This window comes from Rhopalosiphum maidis, chromosome 2 (genome assembly GCF_003676215.2).
Source record: "Rhopalosiphum maidis isolate BTI-1 chromosome 2, ASM367621v3, whole genome shotgun sequence".
Lineage (NCBI taxonomy): Eukaryota > Metazoa > Arthropoda > Insecta > Hemiptera > Aphididae > Rhopalosiphum > Rhopalosiphum maidis.
Genome location: NC_040878.1, coordinates 50,850,454 through 50,872,094, shown reverse-complemented (window position 1 = coordinate 50,872,094; position 21,641 = coordinate 50,850,454). Strand labels below are relative to the sequence as shown.

Genomic DNA, 21,641 nt, shown 5'->3' with positions numbered 1-21,641 from the left:
ACTTATCAACATGGTTACACATATAGTCCGGGGTGTGTTTTTTCCCGCGATTGTCGCTTCGTTTCGCTGGTACTGGCGCGGCACATTATCGACCAAAACGGGACCGTATGAGAGAGAAAGTATAGGTAATAGGTATATATTATATTTTATGTTCCTATCTATGTAACATACGCCTAGACATAACCCGATGGAGATAAGGACCACTGTAGAGTCTGACCCGTTGACATACACACTCTCGCGCGCGCGCGATGATAATACTTCTATATCGTACACGTCGATTTACGCGCCGCCCCTTCATAGACCGGCCATGCGCTTACATCCGCTGTCGGCGTATCTGCACACATGCTCGTGTGTATTTATATATTATTATACATGTGCTTAGAAAGTTGTTTTACAAATATTGTTTTCTTCTGTTCCGCCGCCACTTTATAATAATATTCCCTTCTGATCTTCGTCGTCTCCTCCGTCTATATCGCTTCTTCTTCTTCCTGCCGCAACAGACCAATAGTTAAACGCGCGGCATGATTGAACGCCAGAGAAAGTGAATTATATTTGCAAACACTAGCACAGCACACACACACACACACACATACACACACACACACACACACACACACACACACACACACACACACACATACATGTGTTATTAAAAGTATTACCAATATTATATATATATTATTATATTGTACCCGCACGCTTATATATATACGGCGAACAACGATGCGCTTCTAATCGCGGCTGGGTGGCGGCTTATTCTATCGTGTATAGGTTATGCTAACGGTAAAATTGAAACGATCCGTTGCGTATAATATACACACCTATACACGATAAATAGCGTCGTATCGTTTTCCGTATTGATTTTTTTCCTAGGTTAGGTATCCTAATATGTATACGTACCTATATATTATATTTAAGGAAACGGGAGAACGATGCCTCCGAATTCTGATTTGATATATATGTATAGATAGATATCATAAATATAATATCATAAAGCTGTCGAGATTTTTGTTGGCACGAGAAACATGACGAGTGCCTCGTGTATACTGTGGAATACACACCGGCAGACCGTCATCGTCATATTATTATTATTTTGGCTCGACTATATTATACGCGGCGTGCGTTTAAGTCTCTTTTGACAATAATATAATACCTACTATATATTTTATTCTGCACACGTCTATACTATAATACTTTTCGTCACCGCGGTGTAGATATATGCGTGTATTGTTATCGGAAACGTCCTGTTTCTGTATACTATTTACTGTTCACACGTCCACAATAATATATAGGTACACGTATCGTGTATATATATGCCACGTGTTGCAGTGCATATATATATATATATATAATGACACTGTCAAAGAATTATTAACAGTTTGGTTTTTCTTGTTTGTTAAAATACGTAGGGCATTTTAAGTCTAGATATTTATTTATTATATTATTGTATGATGAATGTCTCGTTAAGGTACAGCTGCTCATATATTATGTGAGTATACTATATTATACTCTATACAGTTCCACACTACTCTAGTAGTCATCAAAATTCATTTTGTTGTAATTTTGAACGTTGTTTGAAAACAAAAATTAGGCGCGTTCCATTATTATTATATTATTATATTATGCTACGTATAGACATTATGAGTGCGCTTAACGTTTGATTCAGACTCCACACGATGAGAAGTACGATACCATAATAGTTAGCAGATATGTGAGATACTGTGCGGTAAACCAAAACTAACATAATAAAATTTATAATTTATATATTCCTTGTATCGAGATATAAACCCACTGTACGTATATAATGGTTTAATATTGTAATATATTATATATATATATATTTTAAAGATAAGCTGGGTGTCTGGTAAAAGTTAATAATATTATTCCTACATTATAATATTTGTTTTGTGGATATCGATACGTGTGACGAATATCTGGTTCTAATTATAATATAAATATATAATAGATATTATAATACCGTATCTATCTACATATATTTATATGATGGGAAACGATGGCCGAAGTCCGACCGTTGTGAAGATCAATATGTATCGCTTTGAAATCTGATATATACGCGTATCGTTTTTATCGTCAGATTTTATCTGCAGATGAAACCACAACTTAAAAACCACCGATTGCAATTAATCCTCCATGTATTGTAACTACATAATATATACTTGTATATTCTACGTGATATTATATCAGTTGAGTATTTTGATATGTATTAATGATTATAATATATATTCATTGTACATATTATATATATATTTACATGCGCGCTTTGTATTTGTGTATTATATCTGATTTGTTTTTTTATTTCTGTCGATTATAATGGAATTCGTTTCCGTGTGGCGGTGGTCGACACAGTTTATGTGCGCTCAATACGTATAATCACTGTTATAATTGACTACAAAATAGGACCTATTTCCGTTCGATCGCAAACTATAATATATATTTTTGGACACATGACAGCGGTAAAGAACAATATTTTATTCGACGTGCGTAATACAGTACATTTAACATGAAATAAATTAACAGGCTACCGTTCATATACATGCACGTATACAGGGGCCCCCATTCGCAAAATACGCATCTGTATGTATAGATATATATTATGTATACAGAATGAGAGAGAAAATAGTTGTTCTTCGCCCGACCGATGCCGCCGCACGCGCCGTCTCTGCATGATAACTTCGGTGGTCGCTTCGACTCGGCGTACCAATAATATAATATACCTAAACTATAATAATATTCACGTACGACGCGATTGCCAAACGGAAAATCGGAATGCGATCTGATTAAAAAAATAAAACAAAAAATAGGTAAGAAAAAAACACGTTTCGCCCAGTGGCCACTCTAAACCGCCGACTATATATATACATTATACAATATACTATATACATATACGACGACTATGACGACCACGAGTGTGATTACGAAAGATGAAAACCAACGGTTTATTATTATTATTTTCGTGTCCCGTAATAAACCGTACACGCGTTAAGTATGTATAAAAATAAAAAATTACGAAAATATCACATAATATCGCAGATAAAGAAGCAAGACCTCAGGCTGGAGGCAGCTCTATTTGTCTTTTATTACAGGTTACTGCATATTGTATACATGCACATAAATACTTTATATATATATATGCGTTGTGTTCTCTTCTCAGATTGGACGAATAGATAATGAGGATTGTATTACTATACAGTATGTGTTTTCGTATATTATATGCAACAGCGCGGACCGACGCCGTCTTGTCCGATTTTCCGAATTGTAAATGATAAACATAAGATATATAGCTAATAAAATATTGTAATATTGTCATTTATTTATTATACTCAATACATGAAAGCATTACTAAACCTTCTTCAGTCTGCCAAAATATTAAAAGCATAATAAAATGATTGCAAATACTTTTATTTTTATTATAATTTATAACTTAATCTTCATGACTAAATATCAATTATTTTATTAAAACTATGTATAATTGAATACCTATAATTGTAAAGTATGTTCTAAACAGGCTTACGGGTTCTCAGACACACTCAAAGACTCTGCAGTAGTTAAGGAAATGCTGGTTTATTATATAATTTAGCAAAGTAAAAACTAAATACTTCACGTTTTAAACTGTTTTTATCGCCGTCATGTTATCAGTGTTCCGGATTCCACGACGTTACAAAAGCTTTCGTGCGGCCCGGGGCCTAACATAAAACATATTTATAATGTGATGTCGGTGATTCGAAAAGTCACAATAGTCCACTCTAACGGGAATGTGGTGTCCACGTTGTTGCAAAGGTCGAGGTTTCGCGTTGCGCACGATACGATGATAAAATTACCATTAATCATCATGTTCTTTTAATATTATGTATGTACATGATACCGCGTTACGAGTTACGACGTATAATAACGACGAAACGATATCGATCGGGCGTTCATACGTAAACGGATAATAATAATTATTATAATCAGTCCGATGAATGACAATCACTGTAAAGATAATATTAGGCGTATATGTTTAGTCGCTAAAATAATAATAATAATAATAAAATCATCTCGCGCGCGCATAGGCATGACAATAAATCACGACAGGTATGTATAGAAAGTTGGTGGCGAACATCGAAGAACATACATAGTAACCTCGCAAATTCACACACGCACTGTACATCCAAAGCAATTATAATTTATAATATCAAAATATACGCGCTCAGGCGGTCATCTATTAAAAATTATTATATTTTCTATTATGCGTGCCCTGTGCTACAAATGCTCCGTAAGTGTCCTGGCAGTTTGAGCATATAATAAATATATTATTGTATCCACACGACAAAATGTACGCACGAGCGCCAAAAAAATCCTCGTTGCAATAATATTATTGTTTCGCGACTCACCGCGACCATATTCCGTCGACCGCGTACATAATATATTATATTATTATAATAATATTATCTACCGGGGCAAGTAAATCGTGCTCGCTTACGTCCGAAGCGCATACGAGACGGTTGGTTTTTTGTTTTTTATTTTTATTTTTATTACCCTAGGATAATCGTTGTTGCTGTGTTCCCCGGCGCGTGGTTTATTGTCAAACTTTCCATTGTGTCTTGAAACCAGTTTTTCTCGTCTATGTTGTTCACTATTATCACATATCGTCGTTTTATTTCGGAACGTCGTTGTTTGTCGTAAAAACCATAAGAGTTTCACAACGCGCGTATGTGTGTGGATACACCTACCCATAATAATGCTCGGCACGCGCAACGATTGCGCGTTCGGTGTAAAAACTTAGCGCCTTAGGTGCACGCGTACCAAATCGTTAACCGTTCGACGCGGGTATGGGTTACCCATTTTCAAAAACGCAATAGGTGTACCGAATTCCTATCATAAAGTGCGCGTGTGTGCGTGTATAGATTATAATATTGTAAAGGAGGTATTATGTGTTTTGAACCTTTAGGTCATATATGTTAGGTATATACCAGAAAACTCGCGCGGGCATTACATTATACATTAATATACAAGTATAGGTACTGTTGATGCTGTATGTTTATATATATATTTATAATATATTTAAATATGAATACGAATTTATTCATAACAGACGGCCCGGTGGTCGCTCTGTATATAGTTCTTAGCATACAAATAGCATTCGGACCAGCTCCAGTACGTATTATTATAATATGGTAATTTTTAATACGCATTATATTATTATACTTATACATAGGTAATAGGTATAGGTGGTATCTATAATGCGTACGCGCGTTATTATATTCTGTTGTCAATTGTATTAGTCAACAGTTATTGTCGATTACTTAAAAGTTAATGTAAAGAAAAAAAAGAACATTCTTTGGCGAACGGCGTACAAAAAAGTACAAAATGAATAAATAAATTGTAGGTTGATCTATTAAACGTTCGTTTATTATAAAAAAATTATTACTCATAAACATAGCAATGTTTGTGCACTTCTGTTTTAAGTAAGAATAATAAAATGAAATATGTTTAGAAATGTACCTACGCAAACAGCTATAGTGTTCATACTATTATTTATTTCTATGTGCTGTGCCATCTTTTTATATTATATTGTTAAATATTGTTGCTTACATAATCGGTCGTTGATTTATTTATTTATTTCTTTTATAGATTCGTTTATATTATTATTTAATACTCCATCATTACACATATTAATTTTTCTTCTTTTTAATTAGCCACTACCATTTCCACGAGTACAAATTTAACTAGTCATCAGCAGCAAACCACAGGATGGGTGACTTCAGCGCCAAGTGTACCTGATCGAGATCAAAGACCACGTTCATCAACAGCTCCCGTTATCGTGGCCACGGTCCCTACAAATAAAACTGATCGAAAAAGTAAAAAATAAATTTACAAGAACCAACGTGCAATTATGTTCTTTGTACATATACTAACACCACGTTTTTGTTTACAGTTTATTCAAATTCACCCCCTACTCGGGAAAAAGTTCGTACTGATGATAATGTACGACTTAGGTCCTCTGAGCAACATCGGTCAAATTCCAGTTTGTCTCAAACATCTTCTTCCGGGTGGGATCAAACTGATTCGACAGGCAAGTGAAATTAAAAATTGGGTTATTAAAAAAAAAAATTTTTTTTAATTTAACTGTGATTTTAGATTGTGTTACCAGAAGATTGCTGATCGAAGAGTACGAAAGTGAATGTAAGCTAAAAGAAATCGCTGATTCGATCACTCGGTTACATCCTCGTAATTTAAGTAATGGGATATTATCTAAGCCTAGAAACATGGATCCCACGAGGGATTCAGATATTACCAATCAAAAACAGGTATATTTTGCAACGCACCTGTTCGATCATCTATTTTTTTATAATATATTGATGAAATAAATAAAAACTGAATGTTATTTATAGGTACGTGGAGATCCGGACGGTTGTGGTTTGGATTTATCTTTACGGTATTCACCTAGTTCAGAACTGAGAGTTGATTTACCGACTGAAGATTTATTGAATATAAAGAAAGGCTGGCTTATGAAACAAGGAAGCACATCAGATGTAAGTTGTGAATATTATTTATAATGAATAAAAACCAAAACTTGAATAATTTTAATGTATTTGCTTAGGAATGGAACAAACATTGGTTTGTATTGAGAGGTTCTGCTTTATTATTTTATCGTGATCCGACGGCTGAAGATCAGGGTATCTTAGACGGTGTAGTCGATTTAAGTTGCGTAACTACCGTTAATGAAGTACAAGTCAACAGGAATTACGGGTTTCAAACAATTGTAAGTAGAAAATTAGCGCCAATAAATCAATTAGTTGACTAATAAACATTCTATTTGCAGTCTTGGGATGATAAAAAAGTTGTATTATCAGCAATAACGTCTGGAATCCGAACTAACTGGATATCGGCCATACGAAGATCTGCTGGTCTTACTGACGAAAATATTATGACCAAACCTTCGTAAATATATTTAGTTTTTTATCCGTTTTATAATATAGGTAGTTATAAATTACATGTATTTATCTATATTTTAGTTTGGATGGTACATTGTCTTCTTCGAGGTCAATTGTTTTTTCTTCGGATGACGAATACAGAACAGCGTCTGAATGTGGAAGACGTGAAAGTAGTGATTGGGGTGATACTTTACCACCTTCACCTCCTCTTAACCGGACTCCTATATCAAAAGTTAAAGAAAGAGCTAGAGGTGGTCCTAGAAGTAGAATATTTACCGGAGGATCTCTAGCATCTAAGCGTTCAAAATCTTCCCCTCCTGTATCTCCAAGAAGCATATCTGAAAGTTCAAAGTCCGATGAACTTTTATTATCATCGTGCGCAGAATCTGATGATACTAAAGTAAATTAGAATACATTTAAAATTATCGTACATCATACTTAAAAAAACTATTTTTGTTGATATTTTAGAGTGATCGAAGTTCATTAGTTGGCCGAGTAGGGAAACAAACGGATGAACTGGATGATGTGAAAAAACAATTAACTAGTGTGTTGTGCCAGTTAAGTAATGCTGAGCAAGAGTTAATAAGACTGCGACAACGTAAGCATGATGTGTTAGCGTTACAAAAGCAAGTAGAAACAATGGGGACGTCATTAAAAATGGCCGAGGACATGATAAAACAGAAATCGGACCAATTAATGGAATTTGATTCAATTAAAAAAATGTAAATCTTGAAATATGTAATATTTTGATAGCTACAACACTAATCACATTGTATATTAATAGTTACAGAGATGAAAAGAAAAACTGGGAAACTGCCATGTGTTCAGTGCAAAATGAGTCGGAAAAACACCTAGAAGAATTGGAAAGAACTAGAGAACAGGTTTCTAGACTTAGAGGCACACTTTCAGATGTATCCGATCGATTAGCTAGAGGAATCGAAGAAAATGAATCTCTTTATAGGAGAGTTCGTGAACTGGAAGGCCGATTAGTGCCAATAAATGTATCTATTCGGGATAGTAGAGCTAGAAGTTTAGATTCACTTAGTGATTTAACTAATATAGATTTAGACTTGGATACCGAAAACATGGATAAAGAGAGGTTAGTATTTTTATAATAAAAAAATTTATTTTTTTACCCATATTATACAGATAACTGTATTTTTTATTAGGATTATTGAAGAATATGAAGATCTACGCTGTAGATTCGAAAAAGCTGTTCAAGAAATAAGAGCAATGAAACGTGAACTCAGAGAATCAAACATTCAAACTGATTGTTTAGAATTAGAATTAATTAATGCCAGACAAGATTTACAAATTAGGCAACAAACGTACGAGGCTCAAGCTTCTATGATGGCAGCTAGAATTCAAGATCTAACAACCAAACTTACTGCAGCTGATAAACAGGTAAAAGAAAAAATATAAATAAATATTTATAATAAATTTCAACTATTTCCATCTTGATTTTTTAGATTCGTTTGTTAAAACAAAAACTTACCAAATCAGAGGGGCGAGAAAAACGTCGTTCGTTGTCGCTCAAAGGACGTGAATCGTTTACTATATGCAAAGAGTTAGAAGAGAAACTAGTGGATTTGGAAAAGAAAATTGGTAAACTTGACACAACCAATGGTAATGCAATAGAAAAATCGGATTCCAAGGATACGGGATGTCGAGCTAGTACAGTTGCATCTAGGCTGCGCCGAAAGTCATTGGATAGCGCTACAAGTAGTGAACCTATGAAAGTGCTTATTAGAATGACTTCTTTAGAAAATAGAGTTGCTGACATGCAAAAAGCTAATTCAGATACTATGAATATCATTGTAGAAGATGGTATCGATACTAAAGAAGCTGAAATCTGCAAAATCGAGTGTGCTTGGCGTGCTAAAATGAGCGAGATTGCATCCAAAAGAAGAAAACTTCAAAGTGAAGGCCGTTTAGACGATGAAGCCAAAACAACATTATTAGCTGAAAAAGTTGCGACTGAATCAGTTTTTTTAAACAAATTAAGGCACTTAATTAAAAATGACATTGCAGTAGAAACAACGAACCGAATTAAATCCCGACTTGACTCTAATATCGATTTATTTGCTGAAGTAGATAAAATAGTTGGGATAAAGAATAACACCGAAAAAAGAGTAAAAGAATTTATGGACAACCGGCTGAGTGTAATACAAAAATACAAATGGGATGCTGATGAAGTGAAAACTATCGCTTATGACTGTTTGGAGAACATTGTTACGGATACTGAAATGCACATGGCATTAGACTACTATTTCAAAACCCAAGATCTATCCGACAAGGGTAGCGTTATGCTAATCCAATGTGTAATGAATAGAGGGAAATTAGAAACGTGGTTGAATGAGGTTCGGAATTCAATTGAAATAAAAATTGACGAAGTTTTGCAGACTTTACCGATCAAAGGAAAACGTACTGAAGAAAAATGTTGTTTAGAGGAATATTTCGAAGTGGCAGTGCTACATTGTATGCTCGAGTCCGGTTTGAACCTGGTTGAGAAGACTCCAAAATGTAAAACGGATATAGACGAAAGTGAGGCTTTATCTGAGTGCCAATACCTAGCAGCCAAAATGTGTCAGTGTTTGCCTCCAGTAGACGATAAGCGTATGTTGCATGATAGTTTGGGAGGAGTTGAAACTGAAGTAATGGCTCTCCGGTCATGCATGGAAGAGATAATTGATAAGCGACAATTGAATGGACCTGTTTCAGACCCACAGCCTTTACGTAATGAAAACAAAACTACATCTTGGATAGAAGACGTGTGTAATAAATGTCATGACTTGCGCATGCAAATAGCTTCACTACAAATGTATCTAGCACAGTGCCAGGAATGTCAGAGATGTGTTTATCTACAAGAAAAAATCAAGGGATACGAGCAAGATCGCGATGTGGAACTAGAAGCTGTTAATAAGCGACACCAGATGGATGTGGCTGAATTAAAAAGTCGTTTAGAGGAGGAGAAACGAAAATTGTCGGCCGTAAACGATCAAGAACAAAATGTACTCAAAGACCGAGTGAAAAAATTAGAAAAACGCTTGAGCGCATTGGACTCCGAATACAGTCAACAAATGGATAATTTAAGATTATCCTATCAAATTTCGTTGGCTTCAAATGATTCATCTAACAGTGTTATGACAGAAGAATCAACCAAGATGAGGTATCAAACGGAAATTGAACATTTAAGGGTAAGAAATAAATAGAAACAAAATGAACTATAACTCGGAAAATCAAATATTCTTATTTCTACATATATTTTTAAATTTTAATTTAAAACTTTTTTATTTATTTGAGAAAAGTAACAATTTTTTTTAAACAATTAGTAAATGTGATGGTAATATAATAAACAATATGCCTATTAATAAAAAAAAAATACACAGTCACATAATGAGAGAAGTAATCGAATAATTAAATCCTCTATAGAATTGGTTTATTTATTAATTAACTTAGTAAGCCACGGTACTAACTTCTTTTGAAACAACGTTTCGAATTGCCGGAAAGATGATAGGTAAAACTAAAGGGTGAGGATTGTGATAAAGTTTTAAATGAAGCCTTTGGTAACTAATTTAAAAATGTTAAAATCCATTTTTTTAATCACATAACTGGTTTTTAGGCATTATGTGAAAAAGGTCTGCTAGCAATGGAGAACTCGCATAGACGTATCATTGTTGAACTGGAGGAAAAACACCGGCAAGAAACCGAATCACTAAAACTGGAAAAAGAACAGGCGCTCGCTGAAGAAACACACGCGACTTTGGCCGGTGAGTACCGATTATCATATATTATTATATTTAAAAATATTAATAACGATAGTTCTTAGACCTTAGTTAAACTGTTATGTACACTGTGTACTACAATTTTATTATTTGGTAATAGCGTTGGACGCGATGAGAAAAGCGCACGAGGCTGAAGTGCAAAAAGAAGTGACGAAGTTCAAGACTGAATTTTTAAAAAAGATCCAATCCAATCACGACATCGGTGCTTTGCACAAAGAACACGAGTACGTTGTTCGAAAAATGCAAACATTAGTTGTAAAGAGAATTTTTATATTAATGACTGCTCGTTTTGAATTTCAGAGCTGAAATGGAAGAGATTAAAAAAGAAATTCTCTCGTTGTCCGAAAAGTACTCAATCAAGTGTGTCGAATCGGCTAACTTGGAAGAAGAACTGAAAACGGCCAACTCTCAACTGGCGCAAGCTCAGCAGCAGATCATTCAATTGGATTCCAGGTTTGTTGCTCTCTTGAAATCTTTTAGAACATACCGGCTAAAGTTTTATTTTATTCGAAAACAAATCGTTATGTACTTTTTTCAGTTATTTGTACCAACCAAATCTTTCAACTAAATATTTACACTAACTTACTTGCCCAAATTTTTTATATTATTATACACCATCATATTTTGATATAACGTCTTATATTTTTTCGCGTTGAACGCGTGTATTTTAGGAACAAGCAACTTCGAGCACACTTGGTGTCCGAGGCCAACGATAACATATCGTCAGACTTCGAAATCACGACGGATCCCGAACTAGGTCGATTGAAGCAAGACATACTCGTAAGTGGACATCAAGCATGATCACATTGTTTATTTAATAATGCGATACTGCATGACACCTATTATTCGCTATTTTTACACCGTAGACAAAGCTCTTGTATAATAGTAGAAGTTGCAGTGGTAGTAGTAACTATAGTACATTGTACGGTAATGGTAGTTGTAGTATAAATGCATAATAGAGGTGACTTTTTTCTTACTTGTCGAAACTTATGAAACACTGAAAACTGAATACAAACCGCTTAAAATAGGCTTACTACAATTTGTTGTAATTGTCATTTATTACAGGTATCTACGTGCAATGTTTTTTAATCCGTATAATTGCACCATATTTTAACTTTTTTAAGAACCTAAGAGCCAAAACATGGTTAATATAATGACTAGGCACTTAAGATTTTTTGACTGCTGTACAGTTACGAGCTGTACAGCAATTGGTGTTCATTCGTTTTTACCCAGATTTAATTTCGAAATGATAACATATGACATCTTACGAATGTTATCACTAATCATAATATATATTCTAAATCATAGACTGCATATTATATTATTATCGTGCGTAGTCGAACATAGGTAATATAATGCAATATGTAATCGTACACTATACTCTTGCTTGTATCTTATATACTTTAGGTGATATTTATATTGATTTTACTCGTAGTGTAATAAATAATAATAATATAACAGTTGTATAATATTGTAGTACATACCTATAGTACCTACCTAATAATATAATCCCTGTTTGTATAATCAATATTTTTTTTTATATATACCTTTTATTGCTTGACCGCACACAACAGCATGGTGAATCGCTTGACAGCATTTTGAACAGTTTTGAACAGTACGACGCGACCGTGACGCGGGTTGAACGGCCCGTCGTAGTGGCGCTGGTAAATAAGTTGAGGACCGTCGCGGCCTGCAGGAGCCGCACTCGAGGTATTCACTATACAGCACACGCACAACCAAAGTAACCGAGGACGCGTACTTTTATACACAGGCGCGCGACCGGTGACGGCGGGCGGCTGTTTTGAGGGATTTTGTCGGGTTCCCGAGGATCGTTCCTTTTAGATATATATATATATATATATATATATAATATATTATAGGATTCGCAAACCAATACTGCTGCGAGAACCAGCACCACTTTTAACACTCTCTACTCTGGTTTCGGTGTATTCTTTTCTTGTATATGTATATATTATATATTTGGCAATCGTATTGTTGGTTTTGGTCCGGTTCCGGTCTACAGTGGCTCTGTCACATGACATTAGCTAATCACGATTTGGACACATGGGTATATCTATTATTCGACATAAGAGTATAATATGTTATCAGTTAGGACGTATTACTAAACGCATTGTTAATATTCGTTATTAGTGCCTGTGTATGCGTGTTTGTGTCTGTATGCATACGTCATAGGAGATTAATTATTATTACTATCACATATAACTGTAATAAAATATGTCAGATTTCGATGATTTCGGATCAATCCAGCACGCCCGTCCGCCCGACTGGAACGAAAAGTCGGTCGACAACTAATAACTATACATTAAAACATTTTTATTATACTTAAACAATAATATTAGAGTCTGGATTTTTTTGTTTTTAACATATATTTTTTGAGAGTACTCTTTTTTAACGAGATTAAGATTTATAGATCAATTATTGAGAACTTAAAATAGACGTGTATAAATTTGTTTTAAGGCTTAGAGTATATGATACTAAAATCATAGTCCTATTTTTTTTAAGTATCTTATAAGGTTAGGCATAACTCTGGCTTTTGATTATTATATTATTTTTTTATTATTTTAGTTTTATAGTTTTACCAAAAAAATTCAATTTGTGTTCAGCCAGATGTTAGTATTCTTTTTTAATGCTTTATCTAGGTATATTAAAAATGTATTTTAATTTTTCTTTTTGAAATACATACAAATTAACGCAAATTATTGAGATAACATAAACTTTCTTACTATTATATTATTCAAGATTATTTTATTTGTAAAAACGATTTTTATACAAGAAGTAAGAAACGTGGATGTGTTCCACTATAATCTAAATTCAAACATTATGTGCATACTTATTGCAAACATCGTGAATGTAATGGAATATTTTGACAAAAATAGCTAAACCATAAATTTACTGTTTATTATGCAAATACCTATCTAAACTTATTATCGATCGCATGTTTTAAGCTTATTAAGGACATTAAAGTTCGGACTCTAATAATAATTACTAAGTAGCGAAACCTTAATACTGTTTTACCTGTTTATGTAACACGATATATTGTGTATAAATAATAATTGATATATTAACATTTTTGTATTTTTTTGTTCTGATTTTGTAGAGCCCACTATCGACAGGTCACTCGTTACACCAAAAACGAGTAACGTGACTCCTTGTCACGCGGAACCCTCGGCTCTAAACCCATCAGCAGGTAATGTTATACACTTATACATTTATTTTTCCCGGTTTTCGTGATAAATTAAAATGTTGAGTATATACAATGATATGAAATACTTCTTTTATTACGCGTTTTACTTTGTTTAAACTAATTATTTAAAACTAAACATTGAATAATTATATTTAATTCAAAATTTCCGAATAAATGTCAATAATCACGTCATATCAGTCTATTCCAATTTAATCCAGTCACAGTACTATTTGACTAAGAATAATTAAAATAAAATCGGTCAGGTCTTGCCGATATTCGGCTTACTGATTGCAAGAATTCTCTGTTCTATATTAAATCATTTAAATCTCAGTCTTTTTCGTCAGATTAAAAATAAATCGGTCTGACCTACGTCTTATTCCGTGATTTTTAAATTTATTAAAGTATATAATATTCACTATATTGTGATATATATATGTGATCACACAAATACAAAACGATATCGTAACCATACGTGTATAATGACCTCGAAATGTGTTATGTTCACAGAGCCGAAGAGGTCTCCGAAGAAACTGTGCAGGGCCAACAGCATCTTGCTGAGGTCGCCAGCCATGTGCGGCGTGGTGGCCGACCGGAAGAAAATGTTCGAACGGCGTTAAAATGTGTGGTGCCCGTCCGCCGGAAATTGTCGTCGTACATCCCGTGCACGATCAACGACGTATCACCCGTATATTATATAGTTATTGTTACGATATAGAATATATTATACGATTGATACCGAAATATAATAATATGTTATTTTATATACCTCCACGCGCACGCGCAGTACCAGTATCTATAATGTATGTATATTATGTGACATGCACGCTAGTATGTGCGTGTGTGTGTGATTCATATTGAATCGTTTTTGTTCTTTATTGTTATATTATGTTATAATACATATATAAACCTATCATATATTATTGAATATTATTATGTTTTATTTCGCGTTTTAAAAAAAAAATATGTTTTTTCTTTCCCCCTTTATACGTTTGGAAAAACGCATGTGTTCAGCCGCTTTATTAGTTTTGTATACCAATAATAATAATAATAATAATAATAATAATAGAATTGTACATAATTGTGCGTGATGTGCATAATAATATATATATATTATTGAAGTATTTCGTAGTCGTATTATTAATTATTATAATACACATTATTAAAATAGTTTTAGTCGTGCGTATTGTACTTTTACTCAAATGTATTGTGTATTATATTGCGTGGCAGCGACAAGCGACGAGACCGAAGGCGTTAAACATTTTGAATATATAATTATTATAATTAATATATACAGTATTTGTTTTTCTTCTCGTAAGTTGATTATGTATCATAATACGAAATTATAATATGTTCGTCGTCGCGTGTTTTATTTGTATTATTGCATTATTTTTTTTTCGATATTAGTTTTTTTTTTTTTTTTGTTGAATAGTGTTACAAAACTAACCAAATACGTTGTGTGCGTAACACAAGTACCCCTCCCCACCTGTAAACCCGTTAAAGTAGTGACATTTTTCAGCTAAACAGTAAACAAGTCATACATGTACAAATTTTTTCTCGTTTGACACTTATGAGTTAATTTTTTTTCCGTTCTATTGTACCGTTAAATCTCCCCTTTTATTATTATTATTATTTTTTTAGTTTAAGTTTTTTTTTTTTTTGTTGTTATGTGAAGCTCAATCTAACAAATAAATCATTTTTTGCGGTTTGTTTAATTATTATAATTTATTGTTTATTGCAGTTTTATTTGAAATACAATATACCATTGACTTTCAGTATTTTAAAACCAAAATACTACACTGAGCACAGCCGTGTTTTATGAAAATAAGATAACAGAAAACCATGACTGCGAAGAAATAGCATACTCAGAATGCTGCGTTATGTTTGATATTATTGAAAATAGTTATTTGTAATTGTTTACCATCATTTTTAACTTCGCTATCACTTTTTTTTAATCTTGGAATTATTTAACTCCATACACATTTAAATATGTATTAAATTGATACTTCATAGCAAAAAAAAACCACCAATTACACAGTTATATATTTGCGGTCGTAAAGAACTGTTTTAAGAGGATGTTTTACATGTGTTGTCTCTGTCTTACTAACGTATATTATAGCAAATTTAGGTTCAGCAGAACACATTTTATGATGTTAGCTTTAATATTAGAGTAAATTACCTATTATCAAATTTAAAACTAAGAATATTCTCTAAAAAATGTCATATGACTTTATTGATATTATTATTTTAATGTGATCTACGAACATTTTAAAGTTGTAATATTTTACATAGATATAACTCACTTTAAAATAATAATATCATAAAAGCATATGACATTATCTAGTATTTATAATCAGCGTTATAATTAATGATTCTTATTTCTACATTTGCACACAATGACGAGCTGAAGGATAGCTTGTTGACCTTGTTGTTATTGTGAAACAAACTTCATAGTTCTCAGAATTAGTAGAAATTGGTAATTAATTACAATCTCTAGTGGAACTTAGATTATCCGCCAGGCGCCGCACTAAAGCCCTGATAAATAATTAAATAGACGGTTAATCGGATGCATAAAAAAATTCTTATTTATTTTATGAAAACAAAACGAAAAAAAATGATTTTCAATTTTCGTACATTATTGTATACATTTATAATATGTTTGTGTGTATTATAGTTTATTATGAAATACTGTAATATATCATTTTATTTTATTGTATTACTATTTATTATAAATATTATAATCTAAAATATGAATAAACATAGTTTAGGTTTCAAATTATGTCTATAAACAACATACGATGAAAAGAAATAATATTAACTACTAAAGCACTATAAGTGTTAAATAGGTACATAGCCAGATGCGTAGCAACAGTATTGCGAAATGCGTCTACAATAATATTATTTTTATTCTGTCTTTAAAACGACATTTTTTTTATTATACATATATTTTTAAATTTTTTATTATTTTAAAAAATGTATACACATTTGTACACAATGTGTGAATTGAATAATGGAATTATGAAAATTCCAAACTGTTCCATCAGTGTTTTATTAATTATTGTTATTAACGCGTATATTACGTACATTTATCAATTTTTTTAATTAATTAAAAGCTTTTATTTTTTTCAAGAATCCCTGGGACGCTAATTAGTCTTCTTCTGCTATTGCCAACATGTTTCTCAATTCTAACTATTCTCTACTCACTTAAAAACAAATAAAATTAGTTTTTTTTTTAAATACATTAACAAGTGTCCATGGGTAATGAATCTAATTGATAATTATCTATAGCTAATTCACCTGTATTTTAGTCTAAACTTATCAAATAATTTTAAATATAATTATAATACATTATGTGTATCGCATTACTCGCCTTGTGCGGCGCATTGTACAGACAATTTAACTACATTTATACGCAGAGTAACACATTAATGATAATACATTAAAAAATGTCTAATCGAAATTTTATTCTATCTTCAAACGACATATTTTTCATTATACATTTTGAAACGTGTATGAATTTGTTTATTTATGCACACTTCGTTTGAACTTACAACTGAATGATTAATCTAGGAATACGGATGTCAGCAGCTTTGGACCCACCAAAACGTTCAACGACGCAGGACATAGCCTAAAACGACCTGCTGCTATAAAGAGTATCAGAACCACGCGGTACGAGGCAGTGGTCAGCAGCAATCACAATCAAATGTGAGTGTGTAATTGGCCGGTGACGGCATCCAGTTGATTTGTACATAGGCACTACACAACTACAAAGTACAAATGGTTACGAAAAAAAAAATGTAATCCACGTGGTTGTCATAAATCATATTGTTTTATAGTATAATATTAGAATTTTAAATTATTTAATTAATATACATAGGCAATATTATGTAAAATGTAACGTGTATATGTTACAATTGTTGTATATACAGTGGATTCCGTTTAATTTGGGCACCGGTTAATATGGGCAAATGGGCAAACGGGGCTGGTCCCGACGTGCCCATATTAAGCGGAAGATACTGTACATAATATATTATGTATATAATGTATATTAGTTCATGATACAGATTAATATAAATCAGTTAGTGTTGATTGAGTGATGAGTGTACTACTAGTTATTGGTACACTGTACGCTGAAAAGTCAAAACCATGTATCGTTTTGGTGTTCGCATTACTTTTCCATCATCACCAATAATACCGATCGTTTATGCGTCGGTCGAGTTTTTTTCATCGGTGACACATCAGTTTCGTCGTCAATACACGAGCGCCGTATTATAAAGGCACTTTTTCCGGACGGTGCCTCACGCCTAAACCACGCGTCCTCACAGTGCAAACGCGGACAGGTCATACCTTGTAATTATTATTGTGCAGTATATTCGATACACGTCCACTGTGCATATTAGTATATGAATGTGCTTCGTTACAACCGTGACGTAATATTATATATATTATATTATACAGTATTGTTGTTGTCAATCATTGGCCGATATATTAATATGTTTGTGACTCGTCTCGGTCATCGGTACAGGCCATCATCGACGGTTTTGTTTTCAGTGATTGCGGTCAATCGCGGTCTTTAATAATTCGTTTTTGTGCTATTACCGAGCGCGGGCGGATGCGGTCGTTGTAATCCGTGGTGTTCACGATACACGAGAGAGATGAGTTAGCCCGTCTTGTGCCGACAGTGGACTACATAAAATCACCACTGATGTATAAAGTCCGATATGTGTTAAACGTATGATTTAACGGTCGCTCGATGTAAGGGGCGCAATCGTCGATATGCATTCGATCTCGAAGTACAATTCCTGTAGTGGTGTTCTCGCGGGAAATGCGGGTTGAAGGGTTCATATCCGTCTCAGTTTGACAAATTTTTAGATCACAATCCTCCCTATCCACCTACAAGCCAACAAGTCTGTGAAAAGTAAAAATAACTATTTTATACTCGAGAGTATTAACTTTCCGCACCCACATCTCCGTGTACTTGTGCTTTTTTCGGGGAAAAGAATACTTTGCGAATTTTAAATCTATGCATACACCGAAATAATATACATTCTACTAACTTGACCCATTTAAACGTTAATGGCTTGGACAGATTTGATATATTTTAGTAGTCTAAAACTTAACAATGAAATGTTGGTTATTATAATTAACTTATTTTTTTTTCATAAACAATCAACAATATATCATTGAGTGGAATTAATGTAATGTGAAAAAAATGGTAAAATGACTATAATAATTAATAATATATATATATATATATATTATCAATAGGGAACGGATTTAATTATTTAAATGCTCTAAACAACTATAAAAATGCATTAAAAAAGTACAATTTAATGTAATCGTAACAAAAATGCACTAAAAAATCCTCATAAAATTATCTGTAACATTGAAAAAATTTGTTTAATGATTACATTTTTTTTTTAGGTATTAATTATTCATATCATTTTCCTCATCTTCTAGTTTGACTACCTTATTTTTTTTATTTAAAAAAAATGAATAAACAATTCATATAGATTCATTCGTTATACTTTTACGTTGTGTATCATAATAGCACTATATAACCAGGTCCTGCTTGATTTTTATTAAATTTTATCAATTCTTATAAAAAAAAAATTATTTTAAAATAAAAATATCGAATATTTCGTGTTATTTTGCGCGTAAATTGTTTTGGCGCTCAAGTAAAAAAACGTGTAATATTTCAGAGTTCAAAATTAAATCCATCACTGCGAAAACTTGCATATGCCTTTTTTCCAAAAAAGTGGTTTTTAGTGTACTTAGGTGTTAAAAATTCGGATTTTCGTGTTTTTGTTGATAAAAAAATAAAGTCCGGCGGTCCCATTTGCATGCCACAACATTTTTAGAGGTATCGCGAGTACGCTTCCCTCGTAAATTACGTAAATTTAGTTTTTAACCAAATATATAAATATAACGCAGCAAATTTACATGAGCTAATAGTATTTGTCGTGAACAGTTTTTTTTTTCTATTAAAGTTTAAAGATAAAAAATAAAAACAGATAAATTGCTAGATTTCAAATAAAAAATATCTGATCTACTAATCAGTCAACATTAATGACATCAAATTCTTTGTGCCTCGAGCACGTTTAATTATACGTACGTTTTGAGCTTAACGTACGGGTACGGCGAATGGATTAATATAGTTTGCGACGACGGCGAATCCACGTGTAAATTACTGCGGAAGGAACTCTGCCGTCGGGATTCGAAGACGTAAAAAGGTATACAGTTAGTTTGCGGACGGCCACCGCACAGGCCCTGATCCACATCGTTCTGTCGGTAATGCTGTCTGTATCCGGTCGCCTCCGATCTCGCGCACCAGCACCGGAAGCACTGTACCCGGAAACAGCAGCTGAGTCGACACTGCTGACATTTTTATTCCAAAAAACTCACCCTGTACTGTCTCTGCCATCAATACGTCGTCGGAAACGTAGTCATCACAATTGGGTCCAAGTCGTGATCCACGTACGTACCTATAGCCGCTGTGTGGTCCGCCAAAAAACACAGGCCAATCAAAATGACGCGGAAATCCAAACGGCTTCAAGTGTGTACCGTTCTACAAATGTACTTATGTGTGACCAATAAAATAATAATCATAATTCATAACGTTTATTACGACTGCATACTACACAAGTGCGTCATTAGATTCCAAACGTCAATAACGATTGTCAACCGCGAGTCGTATTTTATATAGTAATCGTTAGTTTATTATAATGGTTTCCTTATCGTTATATATTTGAAAATTTCTCTATTGGCGGTGACAGCCGATCTATTCCGTATGCGAATTGTTGAAGTGCATCACGAGGTCTGCTTATGCGCACAGTCCATCCCACCATCATATATTTTGCGACTTTTGCGCAGAATATAAATAAACGATGCCAGATGCCCAGACATACCTGCACAATCATAGACATGCACACCATGGTGTTCGTCCGGACATTTTTAAGCACACAGTACAATCGGATAATATTGTCATACATATAATTATAATAAAAAAAATTATGTTTTATGTGGTTTGTTTCGTAAACTTATAAATGTTTTTTTTAATATTATTTATAGCTATATATATTATATTAGGTGGATCAGATGACCAGTCTGCGACCCGTAAAACATCTTATTAAAAAACCTGCAGAATTATTATGTTATCTCTATTATTTCAGGAGATATCACAATGGGTAAATCCTCATAGGACACTCGGTATACTACATTTATAAATACAATAAAAATAAATAAATAAGTCTATGTACCTTTACTTATATATGTAAATAAATGTACCAAATATACTGCATTATCTTACTTGAATTAGGTACATTTAAATTGTCGCGACCCATCGTGCATCGAGTTTTACTCGGTAAATCGAAGAGCCAATCGGGCCTTGCTATGACTTACATAAAAGTAATTTTTTACCATCACACGGACTCGTAATAATAATTATTCAATTATTCTATAGTGTACGTTTAACCGTTATGTAACATTGATGTCGATTTATAAGAATATTTCGGGTCTGTGTCCTGGAGAATAGGAATTCCTCCATATTATGAATTTTTTTGTTGCTTATTCAACTTCGTTATATGGAAGTTTCACATTACTTATTTATCATGTAAAGTATATATTACATTTACGAATACAATAAAAAAAAAAAAAAATACAAAAAATAATTTCATAAGTTTATATACTTTTACTTGCGGTGGCTTAAGGACGCTAGCG

General features: G+C 33.1%; 1 protein-coding gene across 2 annotated transcripts in view; it reads left to right on the top strand.

Moving 5' to 3' along the window:
- Window positions 1–15,619, top strand: part of LOC113551184 (protein outspread) — an 86,121-nt gene extending 70,502 nt beyond the window's left edge. The window contains exons 6-23 of one of the 2 annotated variants that reach the window (XM_026953267.1): window positions 5,697–5,858; window positions 5,936–6,073; window positions 6,139–6,308; window positions 6,393–6,533; window positions 6,602–6,763; window positions 6,824–6,942; window positions 7,017–7,335; window positions 7,404–7,657; window positions 7,720–8,034; window positions 8,105–8,339; window positions 8,405–10,132; window positions 10,558–10,705; window positions 10,821–10,944; window positions 11,021–11,173; window positions 11,392–11,500; window positions 12,295–12,430; window positions 13,839–13,928; window positions 14,433–15,619. In XM_026953267.1, coding sequence (XP_026809068.1) covers window positions 5,697–5,858; window positions 5,936–6,073; window positions 6,139–6,308; window positions 6,393–6,533; window positions 6,602–6,763; window positions 6,824–6,942; window positions 7,017–7,335; window positions 7,404–7,657; window positions 7,720–8,034; window positions 8,105–8,339; window positions 8,405–10,132; window positions 10,558–10,705; window positions 10,821–10,944; window positions 11,021–11,173; window positions 11,392–11,500; window positions 12,295–12,430; window positions 13,839–13,928; window positions 14,433–14,542 — 4,613 coding nt within the window. In that variant the 3' untranslated portion in view covers window positions 14,543–15,619. The remainder of the gene's footprint in view (window positions 1–5,696; window positions 5,859–5,935; window positions 6,074–6,138; window positions 6,309–6,392; window positions 6,534–6,601; window positions 6,764–6,823; window positions 6,943–7,016; window positions 7,336–7,403; window positions 7,658–7,719; window positions 8,035–8,104; window positions 8,340–8,404; window positions 10,133–10,557; window positions 10,706–10,820; window positions 10,945–11,020; window positions 11,174–11,391; window positions 11,501–12,294; window positions 12,431–13,838; window positions 13,929–14,432) is intronic. The other variant, XM_026953268.1, reaches the window with a different exon arrangement.
- Window positions 15,620–21,641: the final 6,022 nt, after the last annotated feature.